General features: G+C 36.4%; 1 protein-coding gene across 2 annotated transcripts; it reads right to left on the bottom strand.

Moving 5' to 3' along the window:
- Window positions 1–12: 12 nt before the first annotated feature.
- odf2a (outer dense fiber of sperm tails 2a) lies at window positions 13–14,863 on the bottom strand. Of its 2 annotated transcripts, none has more exons than XM_067424050.1 (19): window positions 14,406–14,863; window positions 12,800–12,919; window positions 11,805–11,909; window positions 11,459–11,632; window positions 9,998–10,185; window positions 9,772–9,910; window positions 9,530–9,667; window positions 9,327–9,401; window positions 9,175–9,246; window positions 7,912–8,028; window positions 7,572–7,757; window positions 6,866–6,975; window positions 6,608–6,743; window positions 6,328–6,438; window positions 4,318–4,581; window positions 2,583–2,683; window positions 1,592–1,754; window positions 1,385–1,510; window positions 13–1,303 (listed from the first exon to the last, which is right to left on the bottom strand). In XM_067424050.1, the coding sequence occupies exons 1-19, from the start codon at window positions 14,406–14,408 to the stop codon at window positions 1,130–1,132; spliced, it is 2,502 nt and encodes an 833-aa protein (XP_067280151.1). In that variant the 5' UTR covers window positions 14,409–14,863; the 3' UTR covers window positions 13–1,129. The 2 variants fall into 2 exon arrangements, with proteins under 2 accessions (XP_067280151.1, XP_067280152.1); XM_067424051.1 differs by having other exon boundaries at window positions 9,778–9,910.
- Between the last annotated feature and the right edge of the window lie 784 nt (window positions 14,864–15,647).

Genomic DNA, 15,647 nt, shown 5'->3' with positions numbered 1-15,647 from the left:
GATGATTACGTCGAGAAACAAAGCATTATATTTTGGTTTGGTTGCGATTACAATAATAGAATCCATTTCCTTCAATCACAGAATGTGGGTTACTGTAACATCTTTCAAAATACTTTATACATGTCAGTACAGTATAATACACTTCATATGTATATAAAATATTTTTACCAATAAAAAACAACAACACATGTACCATTGCATTTCATATAAGCACAAACAACAGTCAAGCATTGCAGTTTGGTTATTTTTACATGATGGTACATCGGATAAAACAAAAAGACACAAAAGTGCAAGTATGACAAAAAAAAAAAAAGATAATTACAGTAATGTAAAAAAATGTATAGCACCAATAAACATTTTAGTACTGGAATTCTATGCTCTCAGCCTACTGAAGACAACAATTTAACAAAAATCTTGACTCAATATGCTTTCTACATTGTTATTATATAGAAATATTCACATAGTGACCCTGCTATAAACAAAACAACTTTGGCTATAAAATAAAATGATGAATCCTGAGTTTGTTGTCATTTTGTCTCCAATTCAAGTACTAAGCAAAATCTGATTTGAGCAGGTGATCCTGACATTTTAAATGGGATTTTATGGAGAGATTATGATCGAAACTCTTACTGTGCCTCTCACAACCATCATCATACTGTAGATACTGATACTATTTAAACTGAAAGCAATTATATAGCACAGAGATGCTACAACTAAAAAGCAAATTATCATCTATTGTGATCAGATAAAAGTAAAAGATCAAAAATACTAAATCCATAATAGCCACTTTACTGTAGTAAGTGCAATAAAACCTTCATTGCCATGTGAATGAAGAAAGACAAGTTTTGCATGAAGATAATCATAGCTTGAGGTCTATTTTTTGCATAACGATTACCTTGAGACACGGCAACAGGAGACAAGGTAAGGGTCTGTTCTCATTTTAGGATGGATGTGTAATACTAAAGAGAATTCTATCTCAGTACTCACCAAAATAACCATGTCCAATAAACAAGCTTTTTAAGAGTGAAGTACAAAGCATAGCAAAGTCAAGAGGTCGTCAGTTGTGACAAGTAGACTAATACATGTCCGTCCATGTAAAGGAAGTCTGAAAGACACCTGAAAATGTTTTTTAGATTGGTGAAGGCGTGCGGAACGAGGAACCAGCGAGAGCAGGATCTCCAAACACATTGACGTAAGAAGATTTTAGGAACTGGACATAGTTCTGGAGGCTACGGTTTGTGCTGTCGGACTGCTCCAGTCTGTCCTTGACATCTTGTAAACGGCTCTGGTATCTCCGTTCAGCCTGTTAGGAAGTTCAAGGAGGTTTTGATGAATTTGACAAATATATATGAAAAACATTCACAAATAGAGAAATTGCACTGACCTCCTCTTTGGCTCGTTGTAACTGGTTCAGCTCTGTTTTTATTCGGCTCAGCTGAGTCTCAAGGTCAACAATTTTGGACTGTGTAACACGCTCTTTAGAGACTGCTCGCTCCCTGGTCTGGGTCACCTGTCGATCAACAGGGAATCTTCAATAAGACACAAAATCTTTGCAAGATGAAAACAGATAATCCAGCAGTTGGGGCCGGACCTGCCGACGGGCATCGTCCAGGGCCTCCTCCAGCTGTCGTGTCAGAATACTGCACTCCCGAGACTTTTCTTCCAGACGGACCTGGTTGCTATGAATAGTCTCTTCACGTTTTGAAATCACCTGGATGAGGTCTCGATTTTGTGAGTTAGCCTCCTCTAACTTCCTGTTGACAACAAGGGAGAGGATAGAGCATGTTAAAGGGAAAAATGAAATGAAAATTCTCATGTCGATCCAATCCAGCCCTGTAGGACTTTCTTATTTGGAATAAAAGAAGATTTGGTTTCACTTTATTTTGTGTTATAATAACAATAATGATTTGTTCAATTTTAAATAGCGGTTTTCTGTGTACTCAAAGCGCTTTACTAGCCTGACGTGGTCATACTCAATTCTAGTCAGAATATGAACCGCCCGACCTAAAATTTTTGGGCTGGGCTAAGTTCGGCTGGCATCCAGGTTAGCGCTTTACATATAGAAGGGGGAAAATCTCAACCACCACCAATGTGCAGCATCGTGACAGAGTGATGCAGCCAATCAGTAACTGGGGATGATTAGGAGGCCATGATGGACAGGGCAAATTTGGCCATGATTCTTTTTTCCCGAAGGACATCCTGGGATTTTTAATGACCACAGAGAGTCAGTACTTTGGTTTAACGTATCATCAGAAGGATATATAATTACAGTGCAATTACATATTTAAGTACTGAGTAATATTAATTAACAACACATAATTACTATAAGCTTAGGGTTTGAGGATTAGTTGCATTTAATTATGCATATTTTTACAAATGTAACAAGGACACTGTAAAATACAGTGTTACTGAAGATTTTTTTTAAAGGATTTTGGAAACCAAATGACACTGGAACCAAAGAAAGTCATACAGTTTTTGAACAACATGAGTAAATGTTGACAGAACTGTCCCTTTAAGCGATTAAAATACTTTTAAATGAATGACAGACAATTAACGAGGGATAAAATGACGAAGTGACAGACCGTTCAAGTCCCTCTGCTTTGTGCTGAAGCTGCTTGTTTTCCTCCAGTAACAACATGTTCTTGTGTCTCAACATCTCTGCCAGACTCCCCTGTTGCTCCGCCTATGCAATCCACCAGAAAACATCCATCAATAAAAACATAATTTATGTACTGATGATGGCCACTAAAACATCTTAAATAGTTTTTGCTATTACTTAATTATTTTATTGAAAAAAGAAATAACACAGAAATTAATCCTTTAAAAAAATTTCGAATCAAAAAGCCCCATTCGAAGCAACTCATTTCCTGCACTTATGTTAGTTAGGTATACACAATCATTTTCCTTTCCACTTTAGAATCAAACGGGCTCTTCTTGCAACTGTACCATCAATACTTCTGTATGTAAATTGTACAACCTCTGTTAGGAATGGCTAACCTATTAGCATATGAAATACGAAACAACGGCCCTGCCAAGTTGCTGAATACTGAATAGCCATTGATATGGTAAATCTAAGCAGTCACATGCAGTGTTGAAGAAAGTTTATTGTAAAGGCCCACTGAAGTGCCTTGAAACATGCGCCATTATTCAGTGTGTTAGCGTAATTTCCACTGAAACAGGAAGATGGGGGATATATCGATCAGCTCCTCATCTTTTTTAAAAATTCCATTTTATTTATTATCATAGCTCGGCCAGAGTCGTTGATTGAGCGGAGCAAAGCCGAATTTAACAGTTTATGATAGCCACACTGTAATAGAGTCAGCTTTTAGATTTAATATGAAACTGTAACTAAAGCAAAACATAGTCATGCTGAGGATGTGTAGTTTGGAAGGTGTATAATTTATGTAGGTGCATGCAAGTAGTTATCTTCCATTTGTCAGTGCTGTTTCTAATGGCAAGTCTGTCCTCGTAATCTCCTCCATATCGCTTTAAAATAAAGCAATCTGTACAGAATTAAAATGAGCATGATACGTTTTCTGGTTTGCACTGACTGTGCTATAATGTCTTTGGATGGGAACAGATTTTGTGTGTGTGTGTGTGATGCGACAGTTCGTGTGACACTAACGTGAATCCAGATTTTGCCCCCAAAGGAAAGCATACATGTTCCCCATCCCCTATATAGTGCATTATGTCCCATTCACCATTTAGAAAATAGTAATTGTATGAACAAGTGACTGACTTCAGCCACAGCTTCAGGGTCTATTTATAATGTAAGACGGGACTTCGATTCTAGAGAGCATTTGCTTGGACAGGAAATCTGATGAGAAGCTGAGGTGCAGGGTGAGGTCTTCAAAATCATTGATCCATATTGGCAGAAGTGTAAGTTTTGAATGCTTATATTTTCTAAATGTGAATTTTGTCATTGTTTTGGAGCACACTAGCTTATAGATAACAGTAAGGCTAACATATTCATACTAAAAGCCAAAAAACTTTTTGATTCCATGGCAACTTTAAAAGTAATGCATTACAATATTGCATTACTCCCTAAAAAGTAACTAATTACTAGTTTGTTTTTATGCAAGATAATGTATTATTTATGTTACTTTCACATTACATCTGATTATGTAACGCACTTGTAATACATCACCCCAAACACTGATAACGTGCTCAGAGTAGTGTTGTCCGATACCATGATGCACTTTAGTAGCATCTTTAAAGCACCACTAACAATGTTCTTCCAGTGTTTTTTCTTAAATAACTGGATGTTTTTTAATATTAAATGCAAAATACTTTCAAGGACTTATGCCGAATAAACACCTTGATGCGTAGCTCTGCGAGGGCGGTGCTGAGCTCTGCGTTTCGTCTTTCTTGCAAGCGCTCCTTCTCGTGAGCTTCCTGCAATTGGAGTTCGGCATGTCTCAGAGCTTCAGGAAGTGGCTCCAGTTCTGTCAGACGACCGTGAAGCTGCATCCTGACCTGCTGGATCTCCTGGTCTAGCTCGTCTCTTACAGTCTGAGCATCACTTTCAGCCACCTGCAGGCGTGCGGAGTACTCGTCTGCTTCGGCACGGGTCTTCTGAACCTATGAATTCAAAGAAACAGAGCAGAGTTTCTAGACGGACACAAAAAACAACTACACCAAACACAAACACACAAACTGTGGTAAGAATTAAACAACTGTTTTGTGTAATGGGACACTGGCTGAATTTCCAAATTTGAATATTTATAATATGTGAAGTGACTTATGTATATAGTATAATATGTGTGATGACAAAGCTGAAATTTTTAGTAGCGTTGCTCCAATCAAAAGGGTCACATGATCCTTCAGAAATCATTCTAATATGCCAATTTTGGTGATCATTGGTGCTCAATTATTAATAATGAATAATATTATCAAAGTTGAAAAAAGTTTTTTTTCAAGGTTGAAAAAAGGTTTAATTTTTATGTAGAAACCATGATATTTTTTTCTGGGTTTCTTTGATGATTAGGAAGTACAAAAGAAGATCATTTATTTGAATTAGAATGATTTCGGAAGGATCATGTGACACTAAAGACTGAAGTAATGATGCTGACAATTCAGCTTTGCATCACAGGAAAAAATTCATTTTAAAATATATTAAAATAGAAAACAGTTCCTTTTAAGGTGCCCTAGAATGAAAAATTGAATTAACCTTGCCATGATGAAATAAAAGTTCAGTACATGGACATCACATACTGTGAGTCTCAAACACCATTGCCTCCTACAAAACTAAATAGTGTGTCTAAAGACAAAAGGGAATATTATTTTGTATTACAAAATACAACCGTAGATACGTTGCTTACAGATTGTTCACTCGATCCTTCTAGCAAACGTCACCTTTTCCACCATATTAAAACGAAAGTCATTTGACAAGGCTATTCATTTTGTAAAAATATAAGTTATATATTTATATTTTTGAGAACTGAAGTAGGCCTATGATCTTTTTGCATGCTTTTATTTCATCACAGTCACTGCGTAGCCTACATTGTGACTAATGTAATATAAACATGCAATATCATTGATGAAAAAAGACAAGTCTAAAATGTAGACTGAATGACACTTTAGGCAGAACATCTCAAATGGAGATTGATAAAATGCAGCTTACTTGTTTATTGGTGTTTTCAGATCCTCCGCGAGCGAGAGAGCTCGCGTGCATATGGTTGCCAGATTAGACATGTTTAGGTAAAACCGCAGATAGCATACGGGTTTCTTTTCACAAAAAAGCTCTGTTTGGGGGATTTAAATGACTGAAATCTGGCTACCGCACGAACGTGAGCTCTTTCTCGCGCACGGATGATCTGAAAACACCAATAAACAAGTAAGCTGCATTTTATCAATCTCCATTTGAGATGTTCAGCTTAAAGTGTCATTTAGTCGGTCTGTGTTCTATCAGGACTCACGGGCCGCTTTGCCGAACAGCAGTGTGCAGTGAGCGGCTGAAATAAGCCAATCAGAGCAGAGCTCAACATTAATATTCATGACCCTTCCAAATAAGGCAGACAGAGCATTACATCCTAGGGACAATTTATAGGGTTGTAAATGGACCTTTAAAACTGTATCTGGACAATTTTTGCCCTTAAATAAGCCACATACCCTCTATGTAGATATCAGAGAACATATTACCACTTTTGCTATATTTTTCATCAAATAAATGTAGCCTAAGTGAACATAAGAAATTTATTTCAAAAACTTAAAAAAACTTAATCATACCAAACTTTTGACTGGTCATGTGGTACCTGAACTTCATCTTAATCAAAGAGTTTAAATGTTAAATTTAAGTGTTTAAGTGTTAAATTTTGAGGACCACACCTGGGCTTTATAGCTGTCCACCAAGCTCTCATACTGTTTCAGAGAAACTTTGACCTGCTGGACCTCAGAGTGGGACAAGGACAACTTCTCTTCCAAGGTAGACAAAGTGGCCTGCACAAGTACAACAATTCAGCTTTTATTTTTATTCATTTTTCATATCCATTATAAAGGCATTAAGAAAAGGCATTGAGATGGATTATGGGTAAAATGAGACTGGCAATCAACTGAAAAAAAGAGAACAAATCGGAGATTTGTACAGTATGGCTGCAAATAGACAAACCTTAAGGCTCTGGTTTTCCAGTCGTATAGTAGTACTCTCTGTATTAAGCTCATGAAGGCGATCCAAGAGTCCTTGTCTCTCAGTTCGGGCTTTCTCTTCCTGCCCATGCAACTGTTCCGTCAGGTCTGTAATACGGCTAAAATAACACACAAGAATAGTTGCATGTCTTTCTGGGAGGTATTTCATTTTTTGCATTGTTTACAATTATTCAGAATTAGGATTTCTATACTCATACAAGGGACACAAATCCCTGCTGACCTGTTCAATAATGTGGTCTCCATCTCTAGCTGTCCTTTGTCCTTCATCTCTTTTGCGTGCCGATTGCTCCAGTTCTCTGCGGCTGACACAGCATCTGCCAACTGTGCTTCCTATATTTTTTTATATAAATATATATTGGCTTAGAAAAATGAGATAAAATCTACCCATGCTTTCAAAAGTTTGAGGTCAGTGAGATTGGGTCAGTGTTTTAATGTTTTTGAAAGAAGTCTCTTATGTTCACTAATGATGCATTTATTGGATAAAAAATAGTAAATGCAGTAATATATAGCAGAACTATTATTACAATTTAATAAATAATTTATTCCTGTGAAGGCAAAGCTACATTTTCAGCATCATTACTCTGATCTTCAGCGTCACATGATCCTTCAGAAATCTTTCTTATATGCTGATTTGCTCAAGAAACATTTTGTAATATCAATTTTAACAACAGTTGTGCTGCTTAATTTTTGTGTGAAAACCATGATACATATGTTTGTTTATTAATAAAGTTCAAAAGAACAGCATTTATTTGAAATAAAATATTTTATAACATATATTTGATTCTTAAATAATATCTTACTGACCCCAAACTTTTGAACAGTAGTGTACATTGTAAATCTTCCATTTCTAGAGACAAATTTGCCATAAATGTATTTTGTCATTTTAAAAACCTGTAAGTATTATACATTGAGTTCATTCCACTCACTATCTCCATGAGCTGTGCGCTGAGCTGTCCAACAGTGTCTTCACTGCGCTGGGCCCGCTGTTTCTGAGCCCGTGTGGCTTTCTTTAGCGCCTCCTTATCAGCCTCCGCTTGCTGCCTGAGGTCTCGCAACTGATTCTGCAGGTGATCTACCTCCCCCTGCTGCTGGCTGATGGATCGCTCTAGATTCTGGATTTTATACATTTAATATATCTTCATGCTTCAATATTTGAACTATATAGATAATAATTGAAATCAGACGTGTTTAGAATAAATACTACAAAATAAGACGTTGCTAGAAAATACGTTGCTTAAATACTAATGATGCTGTATGCAGTTTTACCCTGATCTGAACATTAAGGCGGTTATTCTCTGCCTCTTTATTGCGTAGTTGACCCTGCAGATGTGCTCGGGTGGACTCCAATACTTTGGACAGTTCACTGGTGGTCTTTGCACTCTCCTGTTACAGTAGGAAATGATTAGGGCTCACAAATAAAGGACAGTATCATGTCTAAAACAATTCAGAAAATATAGTTTACTAGGGCTGCATGACATGAAAAATGCAATATGCAATACAATAATTCTTTAAGTGTGTAAAATAAATATTAATTATATTCAAAAACTGAAAATTATATAACCAACATGCGTTTTGTAAGAAGAAAGCATCACTGCAACTTCTGACATTGAACAGCAGAGTTTAACTGTAGATTTACATTAAAAGTAAGCGTCATCTTAAGTGTAAAGTAAAACTGGGGGGGGGGGGGGGGGTTAAGGTTTCAGGTAGGCCTACATTAGATTATTTATTTTTTAACAGAAACGTAATAATCAAATGTAAAAATAAAACAGCTTAGTCTTCACTGTATTAATTAAATATATAGTGATTCTTATTAAATCTACAAAAGTTATTTAGTCAAGAGCAGCGTGTCAGTGAATTTCTTTTTGTCTTTTGTTGTTTGACTATCATTAAGAACACAGATGGAAGAAGGTTTATTAGGCTTTTGTCACTTCATCTGCATGAAAGAGCTGCATGGATCCAAAATATTGTTACATGGGTGCTTTCTTTAAATTCTCTCAATTTTTTAGTCCTTTTTTATTTACTTAAGACTTAACTGACTATGTTTATGTTAGGGTATAGATGCACCCTAGAGGCAGCGAATCAATTCTTCCGCGAGTGTCGTCAGGGTTGCTCTGGTTGGTTGTAGCTCTATCCAATTGTGTGCAGAGGGAGTTTGAAAGACAGCCGTTTATCCTGCCTCTCGGATTGAGCCCTGTCAATGGTGAGTTTCTAGACCAAACATCTTGACGTGGGCCTGGCTTGTCAGGCTACAAGACATTTTGACATCATTTTGTGTGTATCTGGCTATATTAGCTGCAGAAGAGAACTGAATTCGCGATCAAGCGCTGTCCGACAGGCGGCTTTCTGTGCATGTGAGTACTTTGCATATTGCATTTAATAACATTAAGCATGTCACATGTATGTAGTTTTTACTCTCTGTACACACAGTTTATGCTCTGCTGTCAAACTTGGATTTTTTGTTATCTTTGGGGGTATTAAAATCAAGCAGTTATTGCAAGTCGTTGGTGTCTAGTTCGCTCTATAGTTTACCTTTTCGCTCTCTAACAAGGAAGTGAGCTGGTTAACCTCTCTCTCTTTGTCTTGAAGCTTTACAAGAATATGCTGGAAGACAGAGAGAAGTTACGTGTTAAAAAAAAAAAATCAAAATTGAAGCAGCATACTTTATGCAAACCAGCACAAACCGAATTGTCTTCTTCCACATCAGAAAGTCTTTTTAGAAGAGTTTCTTTCTGCTCCAAGAGTCTTAGTGAGTCCATCTGTTACAAAACAAGTAAAGGTTGATAACATTTTACGGTTTTCAGTACAGTGAAATGTAATTGTCTAATAATAATAATAATAATAATAACAACAACTTTGAATTTACTTGCTAGAAGCAAAAGAGTACCTCGCGACTATGCTGTTCTCTCAGAAGATGTCTGAGGGCTCTGTTAGTGCTCTCAAAAGTCTCCAGTTTCTGCAGCAAGAGCTCTTTCTGTCGGGCCAAGAGTGTTGAGTCTGATCCTGATCCTGACATCTTTTTCTCCTGTACAAATATATAAAAAATATTTTTAAAGCATATCTGATATTGTACATGATACCGTACAACAAATCCACCCAGAACTGTTCTGAAAGGAGTATTTTGCTCACACTCACACTCCTGGACATATGGCTGACTGTTTCACGGAGGGCCGACACCTGCTTGGCGGCTGCACTGCTGTCCATCTCTGCTTCCAGCAGCTTTCGGAGTAGAACATCTTTGTCTAGCTGCATACTGTCCCTCTCTAGTCTACACCAGAAGAAATGGTTCAAATTATATTTTGAATTTTGTGGTACGTAATAACAAAATGTTTAAACGACAATATTGTCATTATACCTCCCAAAGTCGTTCTCCACTAGCATCTTCTCCATGGACTCCCGCAGGCGGGAGTTCTCCTGCTCTGTGGCCTCGAGCTCCCGGGCGACCTCTGCGAGCTCCTCCTCCTGCTCAGCAATGACACGCTGCGATGCGCTTAACCTCTCTGACTGACGCTCAAGCAGCTGCTCCTTCTTACGAAGTTCTACCTGCAAACATCCCCATCAACATCACATATGTTATACATCACTTATTTGTTCACAAAATTACCTGTTAACAAATGATCAACATGTGTGAATATATATAAGATTGTCTTGACCAGGACCACCCCCCTAAATGCATTTAAGCAACTGCCATGTGATTGATTTGATTAGATAACTGCATTATCGAGAAATTGAACAGGTGTTCCTAATAATCCTTTAGGCGAATATATATATATATATACTGTATATATATATATATATATATATATATATATATATATATATATATATATATATATATATATATATATATATATGTTCAGTATCATGTACAACATCAGATATGCTTTAAAAATATTTTTTATATATTTGTAAAAAGTTATTTTAGTAAAAAGTTATTTTAAATTGTAATAATATTTCACGAAAGTACCGTATTTATGGCATTTCTTATTTTAAAGGTCCCATTCTTCGCGTGTTTTCGAAGCTTTGATTATGTTTACAGTGTGCAATATAACATGAGTTCATGTTTCGCGTGTAAAAAACAGTATTTTTCACACAATTTACTTATCTGTACAGCGCTGTTTTCTCTGTCCTAAAAACGCCTGATGATTTCCTTGTTCTATGAAGTCCCTCCTTCAGAAACACGTAACGAGTTCTGATTGGGCCTGCGCTTCCCGTGTTGTGATTGGACAACAGCTTAGCGCACTTTGCCCGGAAAGGTCCCGCCTCTTACCATAACGGGGAGATGCAAGCTGAATGAGCGCTCTTCTCCACGTGGGAGAGCAACAAGACCACGCCCCCTATTTTGAGTGTTCTTGTGGGCGGAGGGTTAGTCAACAAACGGTTCTAGTGACGTCATTACATCCCTGCACTTCCTGCTGTAGTCCAAACCGACCGTTCGCTGTAGGCTTTGAAAGGGAACTTCTGTTAAATAAAATATCTCGCTTGGCATTGAACTTTGAGCTTTATAATTGTACAGGTATTATTTATGCTCTAACAGCAACATTACACACTAACTAAAGTTTGAAAGATGGAATCGCGAAGAACGGGACCTTTAAAAAAATCCAGCCTTGGATGGCAGAGACTTCTTTCAAAAACATTTTTTAAAATCTTAACAACCTCCAACTTTACAGTAGTAGGGATTTTCCAGTATATATATATATATATATATATATATATATATATATATATATATATATATAAAAAATGTGAAAAATTTTCCTCCAAAAGAAAAAAATGGCAAAGAAATTCTCTATTTCTCCAATCTCTCTTTTCTCACCTCATTTTTCAGAGAGCTGACCTCTGTCATCAGGCTGTCGATCTTCCTCTCGTATTGATTTATGCGTCCATGCACTACCTCTTCCTCATCAGTGGAGAGATCTTCTATTCGGAGAGGAGACTGTGAGCGTTCAGGTTCCTGTGGAGGCGTTATCTCCAGACGATGAGTCGGTCCCTAAAACATACATAAACATTATAACATCTGAAATAACAGAAAAAAATTTTCTTCCGCAAAAGGCGGAAAGAAAATAAAAATAAAATAAAAATTACACCCACAGCAGTTTGAAAACTTTTAAGTGAATTGTGTACAAGCACAAATGTGAGTGTATCTGTAATATTTGACTGACCTCCCACTTATATGAGGTCTCTCGTGTTGAGACCTTGCCAGGTGGGATCCACGGGACCCTCGTCTTTACCTTAGCAGTAGGATGCAAGGCATTTTTTGTCTTAACCTGGAACATAAAAGACATACAGTGTGCATGAAGGGACTCATAGAACTTTGGACTATTTCTCAGTGACACACCACATATCACCTCTTGCACACATTGTCAATTTATATTATTTAAATCAGTGAAATGATTGTTAGGTAGCATTAACTAAGTAAGCCTCTGAACTGTGACCACTTCCCAAAACACCTGATGTACTCGTTACATCATAAAAAGAATGGGATCTACTCTAATGTTAGTCTCTCTGTTTATTCCGAGGTTTACTGCAGTTAGCTGGATCCGGGCCGTATCCAGACCAGATGGTGGACCTGCGCCTGGACATGACCAACGCATCACTGAAATGTTTGCAGAGAGTGTGTCAATTAGACTCCCCTCTGTAAATGCCTCATCGACACAACATCCACAATAAACCCGTCTCCGGCATGATGACTCAGATCTTTTGGAATATTCCCATCTAATATGACTTCTGACCTGCAATGTTGGCAGAATCATAATCATACAATTTTTGTTTGTTGACCAGAGGTGAAGACTGAGCCTAGACAAAGTCTTCGGCTTTTGGCTTGCACAGTTGGGGACACTAGTTGAATATTCAACTATATTACTGATCTGCCTGTATTGACACTATATGACAATTTAAATAAGCTGACGGCATCAACATTTTCATCAGCATATTCGGCTGCACAGCCGAATCAAATTCTGTTGCATTATTTTCCTATTTAACACTGTGAAGCTGCTTTGAATCAATTGACATTGTAAAAAGTGCAAAGGTGACTTGACCTGACCTCTTTGGATTTATTGTGTAATAATAATAAAATAAATCTCATAATAGGTTATTATGAATTCAAGGAAATTTAGAGGATGGGTATCAATGCACAGGCTACAAGATGTTGCTATACCTGGGCTGTCTTGGTAGGGCTGCATTTTGTGCTCTTCTTCACATGCACGTGTACAGGTGTGGTCTCGTTCACATGCACGTGCAGAGGTGGGGAGGAGGAGCTTGTTCTCGTTGCTTTTTTCTGCATAAAAAAGAAACATAACAATAATAAGGCAAAATACAATTACAAGATACAATACTGAACATCAGGTCAACTATTATAAAATAAAAACATGCACAAATATATATACAGTACCGGTCAAAAGTTGGGAAACATTACTATTTTTAAAGGGTTAATTCACCCCAAAACAAAATTGATGTCATTAATGACTCACACTATAAGATATTTTATATTTTAGTCCCAGAGCATATGTAGTCTATGCACACTTTACTGTCCATGTCCAAAAAGCTAATTAAAACATAATCAAAGTAGTCCATATGTGACATCAGTTGATTGATTAGAATCTCTTGAAGCATCGAAAATACATTTTGGTCCAAAAATATCAAAAACTACGACTTTATTCAGCATTGTCTTCTCTTACGTGTTCATCAAACAAAGATCCAAACGGCCATGAATCAGTGAATCGATCAATGATTGGGATAGCCAATGTCACATGAAATTATGCTTCAGAAATCATTCTAAAATGGTGATTTATTACCAATGTTGGAAACATTTGTGTTGCTTAGTATTTTTTGGAACCTGTGATACTTTTTCAGGATTCATTAATGAATAAAAAGTTTAAAAGAACAGTATTTATTCAAAATATAAATCTCACTATATAAATATCAATCTTTACTATCTTTACTTTACTTTGTATTAATTTAACACATACCTGCTGAAAAAAATAGTAATTCCTTTAAAAAAGGGGAAAGAAAACAATTACAGAGCTCAAATTTGAACAGTAGTGTATATTGTTACAAAAGATTTATATTTTAAATAGCCTAAATACTGTTCTTTTGTTAATTTTTACAAGGAATCCTGAAAATGTATCAGAGTTTATAAAAAAATAATTAAGCAGCACAACGGTTTTACAACATTGATAATAACTGAGTATCAGCATATTAGAATTATTTCTGAGGGATCATGTGACACTGAAGACTGGAGCAATGGCTGATATGGATTAGGAACACATGGCTAAAGTGTCATTTTACTAGTCACACATCTTCAGGTCATGTTTCATAGTACAGTACTCAAGACTATCAGAAGTAAACTGAGACTACCGCAACATACAGAGGGTATGTTGCGGTAGTCTCAGTTTACTTCTGATAGTACACTCGTGACTGACATCTGCCCTAATGTCAAGGTGACAAACAAATTCAATATATGAAACTATCTGTAACGTTATGAACATAACCATATAGCACCTTCAATGAATTCAGAAGTGAATGAACGCCAAATAAAACAGAAAATACAGCTATATGCTGACAGGCAATATACCTGCTAAGAAAGCAGAAGATAGCTTTCACAGAATATAAAAACAAAGAGAGCGAAAAAGAAATGAAATAGAAATCATGAATAAAACTGGAAAGCTACAAATGTAGCAGGAGAAGCGTGTATTGAAGATGTCTACAATACAAAGTCGCTAAAGCATGAAGTGAACGCGTATTTATTTGCAAAAACATCTTACCATGCGAAATTACAAACATTCAAGCGCTGATATGGGTAAAATGTAAATAAAAATAGGTGCGAACTACTTCAGTTTTCTTGTCATCCCAGAGTCTCCGAAGCATTTTCCGGTGGGTAATCGGTCTTTCATTTGATTGGCTGATTCAAACGGTTTCCTTGCCAGTGCGTGATTGTGATTGGAGGAAATCGCCTGACCTTGCTCTGTACGCTGTCTATATAGCAACGGTGTCCCTAGAAACCAAGCCTAACAAAGGCCCAAGCACGCAGAGGCCCAAGCTACAGTTGTTGTTGTCAAGGATAACAAGGCTACCAATATCATTTCCGTTATAATGTTTAACGAATACACAATAAACTACACACATTTCTTTGAAATCTATTATTCTGTTTCAATGTCCGTTGATAAACCCTGCAGCAAAATGAGAAGTCGAGAAGTAGTAGCCTAATGTCTCTGAAGAGCTGGCTTTCAAAATAAAAGCGTTGAAAAAAGGAAAAGGAGAAACGGATTAACGTTTTATATCGATTATCTATTTAATTTTATTTCTATGTGTAAAATGAAAGCTGATTAGTATTGTTTTATATTGAAGGAACGTGATTAAATTGAAGGAATATAATTTATTAAATGAATGTTAATAGCAAAATCAATTCATTTTAAAGTCAACATTCACAGTAAAACATCAAAATGTAAAAAAAAAAAAATCTTGGTATTGTTTAGTGTTGTTGTTGTTTTTGTTTCGACTATATAATGTTTTCCACAATATTAATAATGCTCATGTCACATCTTTGTCATGAATCAAGGCTTGCTGCAGACTAAACAGAATTTGACTTTGTGGAGAAGATTGCTTCAAAATAAAAGTCACTCAAAGGCGTAATTTGACCAAAGAGGAAATCCTGCTTAAAACGCAAGATGGTGATAGCGATACGCACTTTTTTCACACTTGTCTTTCAAAGTTTCGTTAATATCAACAACATCGTTCCCATTTACTGACGCACAATAAAAAAATAAAAAATTAAATACAAATCCATAATATTCAACACAAGAAAACAAAACATTAAATGTATAAATAACAATAAACTATATGGATATTTTAGCCCTTGTTGCCTAAGTATTCATTTTATTATGATACCAATTTTTGCACAATTGTTATGTTTCTTTTGCCATTAAGACAATGGTTTTCTGTGTTGTTTTGACCTGCAAATTAATCTATTGGTGGATTCTAATGGTTCTGAAGACTACCCTCTCTGA

Source organism: Pseudorasbora parva, chromosome 18 (genome assembly GCF_024679245.1).
Source record: "Pseudorasbora parva isolate DD20220531a chromosome 18, ASM2467924v1, whole genome shotgun sequence".
Classification (NCBI taxonomy): domain Eukaryota; kingdom Metazoa; phylum Chordata; class Actinopteri; order Cypriniformes; family Gobionidae; genus Pseudorasbora; species Pseudorasbora parva.
Note: the sequence above shows the minus strand (reverse complement) of the source record. Positions and strands in the feature narration are given on the sequence as shown.